Source organism: Capsella rubella, unplaced genomic scaffold (genome assembly GCF_000375325.1).
Source record: "Capsella rubella cultivar Monte Gargano unplaced genomic scaffold, Caprub1_0 scaffold_2, whole genome shotgun sequence".
NCBI classification, from domain to species: Eukaryota; Viridiplantae; Streptophyta; class Magnoliopsida; order Brassicales; family Brassicaceae; genus Capsella; species Capsella rubella.
In genome coordinates, this window is record NW_006238922.1 from 2,741,785 (window position 1) to 2,747,698 (window position 5,914).

The 5,914-nt window shown below is 33.3% G+C and overlaps 1 protein-coding gene across 1 annotated transcript; it reads right to left on the minus strand.

The window, feature by feature from the left end:
• Positions 1-2,029: 2,029 nt before the first annotated feature.
• On the minus strand, positions 2,030-4,424 carry LOC17894405 (protein DETOXIFICATION 48). Its single transcript, XM_023787787.1, has 2 exons — positions 4,144-4,424; positions 2,030-3,759 (listed from the first exon to the last, which is right to left on the minus strand). The coding sequence occupies exons 1-2, from the start codon at positions 4,303-4,305 to the stop codon at positions 2,323-2,325; spliced, it is 1,599 nt and encodes a 532-aa protein (XP_023643555.1). The 5' UTR covers positions 4,306-4,424; the 3' UTR covers positions 2,030-2,322.
• Positions 4,425-5,914: the final 1,490 nt, after the last annotated feature.

The window sequence follows — 5,914 nt, forward strand, 5'->3', positions numbered from 1 at the left end:
AACAAGAAGATAATAAAATTGAATGTGTTTGAAAAAGTTTAAGTAAATTATTTTACAAGAAAATTGGAAGACGCTCTATGTCTCCGAGTGGGGGACCCTGCCTACCTGCGCCTAAGATAGGCTTTTATCTCTTCCTCCTCCAAACTCGAGCTTTACCACACGCGACAATTTTTTTAGACTTGGAATCTTTTTTTAGTTCGATTTTTGTTTGAACACAAACTTGCCTACGACTCTCTCTACATCTCTACATATTATGTATGTACTTTGTGATGCTTTATGTGGCTACCGTTGAGCGTTTGATGCAGCCAAAGACGGTAAGAACAACATGTGATTGATGCACTTATTCAACTTTTAGTGTATACTTGACATACTTGTTTTTACTCTACATGGTCATACATCACCTTTCGTGTCTAATGTTCTATGAGGTACAAAATACGTGTTAAAATGGATAATCGGATCTAATTCAATCCAAAAATTTTAATAGACGTATCCATTTATAATACCGATGGTAATTACCATTGAGTAATTCATAACCCTAATAAGTTGGTTTAATAACATATTTGTTACTTCTTAGTGATTTACGAGTGAGTAATTAATACATAACCCTAATAGGCTGTTCCATTAAACTCATAAACTTATTAGACTAAAACCCACAAAAATCCATTTATTTATAGGACGGGTTAAGAACTCAACCCAAAATGATTAAAATATTTGATAGATAATGTAAATTTATGGGTATCTACCAATTTTTACACTCTCACATAACGTAGTTTTATGGGTTACAATTCAAAATGACAAACACACAGAAAACTATCTAGATAAATCAGAAATGACAAGGGCTTAGCTTAGATTGTAAATTCAAATCTAATAGAAGATTACAAGTAAAAAGAAGTAGGCTAATCTAATATACTAACATGAAATTATATTACATATACATTTAAAAGTGTATTTGTTTGATGTTCTCGATCGTAATCATATTCTTCACATGAACAGCATCATTTTAGAGATTGTATAATTGGACGACCTCATAGTGTTTACCAATATTAGACAAAAACCAAAAAACACAAGTTACTCACGTGTAAATATTAACAAAAGGTGAATGTCGAAACTATAAAAATACAATTGTCTTTTCTTTCGTCATAATTCAAAAACCAATGAAAATTCCAGCTTTTTATACATGACCAATGAAACTCAACTATTTTTTTCAGCAAGCCAATAGAATTCAATTTAAGTTTTACTTCATATGAAAAAGAAATATCAGTGGTAATTTATAGTGTCGACACGTAGACGCATTATCAATTCCACTAAGTTTTTTTCTTTTTTTTTTCTTGTCATATTTATGTTTTATTCTTTGGCACCACATCGCTTTGAAGTTCGTATAAATTCATGTTTTGGTCCCCTCAAAAGATATAAAAGAAAAAGAACTGATATTTATATGTCAAGATGCTTCTCTCTGCTCATAGGAAACAACCAAAATCAAATAAATGTGATCTAATTAAATTATAAAACGTATATCGAATCTCATAATGGCTTTGAGACAAAGAATATGATAGAAGAATTAAAAGAAGAAAATTTCCATTTTCGGCTGCGAATATATTTTCCTTTTATGGAACAACCAAGAAAAGCTCATAAATAAAAGATTCATCTTGCCTGTCCTTACGAAAAGAATTGATTGTTAAATCAGCAAAGTTCTTCGTTCACAGAACATATAATACAAAAGAATTGGTGGAAAAAAAAAACTATTCTATTATGGAAAATATTCTAAATTTTTATTTTGTTTCCATGGTTATTATATTTGTCTTTGGCCCGTACATTAACTATGACCTTGACCTAAATTGCATGGAAATTTTTGACGAGATTTATTTCTAGTTTTCAAAATGTTTTGTTTTCACGTATCCGTTTCTGTTTCCATGCGACTTAGGTTTTGATATCAAAATTAGTTTAGTACTCTTAGTTTTTATTTACTCAAAATATAAGTTGAAGTTGTAATGGAGTTAAGCTGTTATCTTTTATTTAACAAAACAAAATATCATTTTCTCCTACAAAATGGATAAAGATAAATAAAACCACACCAAACTGAGTTATTACAAAAGGGAACATATAAAGTACAAACTGCTAAAGTCAAAAACTAAGAACTATCACACCCATACAAACATAGATAACACAAAAACACCACTAATGCCCACAAAATAAATTTATCGTTCTTGAATAAAAAAAAAAGTAGAAATTAAGGAGCAATGTAAACTCCAAAAAATTAATGTTTTGACAAGAACATATGTACGTACGCCTAATGGCCAATGACTCCAAAGAATAGCTATCAATCTAAACCAACATCGTTCTCATCATATCTTCTGTACCAGAGTTAGACTGGCTCTTTGACCTTGCAATAGGGAGGAGAGGAGGAGTCTTTTCGGAACTTTCTGACGTTAGCTCTTCAGCTCTCTCAGCTTGGACTGCCCAATCTGTTCTCAAGAGTGCACACAACATGAGAGAAGCACAAGTCGCTTGAGCTGCAAGTAACCCGAGCCAAAGACCTGGAAACCCTTGTTTGAAAACAAACCCAAACAGAATAGCCACCGGCATACCCACAAAGTAAAACGAACCCAAGTTTATGTTAGCACCAAGTGTTGGTCTTGCACAGCCTCTTAAAACCCCACAACCGGTAGTTTGAGGACAGTTTCCAAGCTCACATAAGCCCACAATGGGCAATGCGATTGAAGTCAGCTCAAGAATCTCTGCATCCGTGGTAAACAAGCGTCCCCACCGGTGTCGAACCAGAACAGCAAAAACCATTGCCATTAGGCCTAAGGCAGCCGCACAGAAGAGTGAAATAATCATGGATACACGAGCCTTTGCAGGACGTCTGGCCCCAAGCTCATTACCAATTCTTGTAGAGACACCAAGGCTGAGAGATGATGGGAAGACGTAGACCAAAGCTGTTGTTTGGATCAAGATTCCCATGGAAGCCACGGTGGCTCTTGGGTTAGCCAAAAGTCCACACAAAATGATCATGAACTCGTACCACCACCACTCTAAACAAACAGATACACAAGTGGGTATGGCAAGTGAGAGCAAAGACGACCAACCTTTAAGAGAGTCAATAGTAACCGGGACCCATGTGTCACTATGCACGCTCGTGAAGTACACAAAAGAAGATAAGAGGACTACAAGGTTGAGATTTGTCAAAACCATAGCTATAGCAACTCCCGCAACTCCCATCTCAAGTTTCACCACTAAAAGGAAGTTCAAAGGAACGTGGAGGAGAACGGACACGGCCGTGGAGTAAGTCACGGGCAATGTAATGTTTTGTGTTCGGAGGTAAATGCGAAGAGGGTGAAGGATAGAGAGGAGGAAAAGGTCAGGGATAGCGAATAAAAGAAACTTTTGAGCTACGGAGGAGATCTCTTCATCTTGGCCGCACCATAAGAGGATCTTGCGCATGTTGAGCCACGAGAAGGAGATCGGGACAGAACAAGAAAGGAGAAGGAGGACAGTTCTCTGAAGGGTTAGTCCTAAAAGCTTCATTTGTTTAGCTCCATAGGCTTGGCCGCAGATTGGTTCCATCCCCATGGACAAACCAGAGATGACAGAGTAGCCGGTGATATTAGCAAAGCCTATGGAGAGAGATCCTCCGGCTAACTCAAGCTCACCGAGGTAGCCTAGGAACAGCATCGATATCATCGCTCTTGAGTACATAAGAAGTCCGGTCAGTGCCGTCGGCCCGGAGATTTTTCCGATTGCCTTCACTTCTTCTAAGCCCTGCCGCCAGATTAAGAAAACCAAAGTCAAGAACAAGAACCGTCCACGTCCATAGATATTTCAACCAACTTTTTTCTTTTATCTTTTTCTAGTTGATGGTTTAATTATTATATTAATCAAACAGAAGTTATGTTAATTAAAAAAATTACAAAAAAAAAAAGAAGAAACAAAACAAAAGTACCAACCCGGGAATAAAGATTTAGGCATCAAAACAAGAAAAAACATGTGAAACTTTTGTTTCTATTAATATATAATCTTGGTATAGTTCGTACAATCTAGTTTTGTCAAGAACTCGATTCTTGTATTGTTTTGTTCATATATATATATACATATATGTATATACACCGTAAATAAAATATATTATAATAAAATAAAATGATTTACCTCAAGAAAAGTTGGCCATCTTTTAAGGTCTAAAGAATCATTATTAGTGAATTCAGAATAATGAGGGTTATCTGTATCACAGGACTCGAGTTTTGAGAAATGGGTTTTGTCTTTAGAAGATAATAAGGAAGAAGAAGAAGAAGATGGTTTAGAATTACACATGATTCTTGAGAATAGTGAAATAGAGATAAAGTGACAAAGAGACAAAGCCGAGAAAGCTTTTTTAAGTCTTTTGGAGGCAAAAACTAAGTTTATGCAAATGATAAAAGACACACAAAGAGTTTAATTTGTGGAATTGGTTGGGCCTTTTGGAGGTGAAGGCTTACTTGTATTTATACTTGCATAAATTTTGTGTGGCCTCTACACGTGGCTATAACTTAATTTTTTATATAAAGAATTTTTTTTTTTTTTTATATTGAAGTGGGATATATATAATTTTTTTTTGTGCTTTGACTAAACAAATCGTGTGCCCACCACCGAAGTCCGAACCGAACAAACGACACATAGATTTAGAGGATAGCTCGAGAAGTTTTAACTTTGATGGAAGACACACACACACAAAAAAAGGTTTGTTTTAATATTTTAAATTACATGGCAATATGGCATTGCCATTAATAACACCAAAGCCTCTTTGCCTAATTTTGACACAACTTTGGGGGTTCACTATGTTGAAACTCTTTCGGTTATGTCGGCTGGCCAATTCATTATTGTAATAACTATTACAATATCAGGCTGTTGTTACCCTGAGAGTATCCGTCTAACAATTCTACAGTTAGTTCTCTTCTTACCCTGAGAGCGTCTAACATTTCTCAGGATAAATTTCTTTTCTTTAAAGTAGTAATACATGACAAAATTTTAGAAAATTAAATAGCAAATTTTGTAAAATGTATGACACATCTTAGGAACATAATTATTTTATATATATTTTTTTACAACATTTCTTTACATAAGTCAAATAATAAATTTCAAATATTTAAACTCTTAAGTTCCACGATGAAACTTCGACAATGTGTAACCCTGCCAAATCTGAATTTTGATTTTTAAATCTATCATAGTTAGTTTTATTCTATTCTTAAACCGGATTAAAATTAGAGAATTTTTGAGAAATACCCCTTTATTTGTACCCCTTTTTAAAAATACCCCCTTTATCTATCCATTTTCAAAAATACCCCTATTTAAATATAAAAAATTGTAAAGTTATATATAGTTTATAAGGTACTTCTATATAATAACTACTACTGGGAGATTCGATATAAATATTTAAAAATGTTTTAAATAGTTTTTAATCGTTTTTATAAGTTTTATAAGGTTTTTAAATGGTTTTTAAAAGGGTTTATACAGTTTTTATAAGGTTTTTATATGGTTTTTATAATTTATTTTTACGCTATTTATGAAAGGTATATAAATTTTTATACACATATAAATGTAATTTGTGTATATATTTATAAGCTTACACACATATTTGGATAAATTTCAATATTTTTAGTGGGTTTTTTGATAAAGTTTGAAAATGGGGTATTTTTAAAAAGAGGTATATGAAAAGGGGTATTTTTGAAATTCCCCTTAAAATTAACCTACATCAAAATTTCAAAAATTTCGATTAAATTTTTTAAAATTTGATCCGTAAACAATTTCGATCTGATTTCATACCTAAATACTTATAGCAAACCTTCTAATGAAAATGGAACGTTTCAAAATCAAAAATCTAAATAAATGGAGAAAATAAGAACAAATTTCCCCAATTTCAAACCTTTTATCTAGGCATGACCAC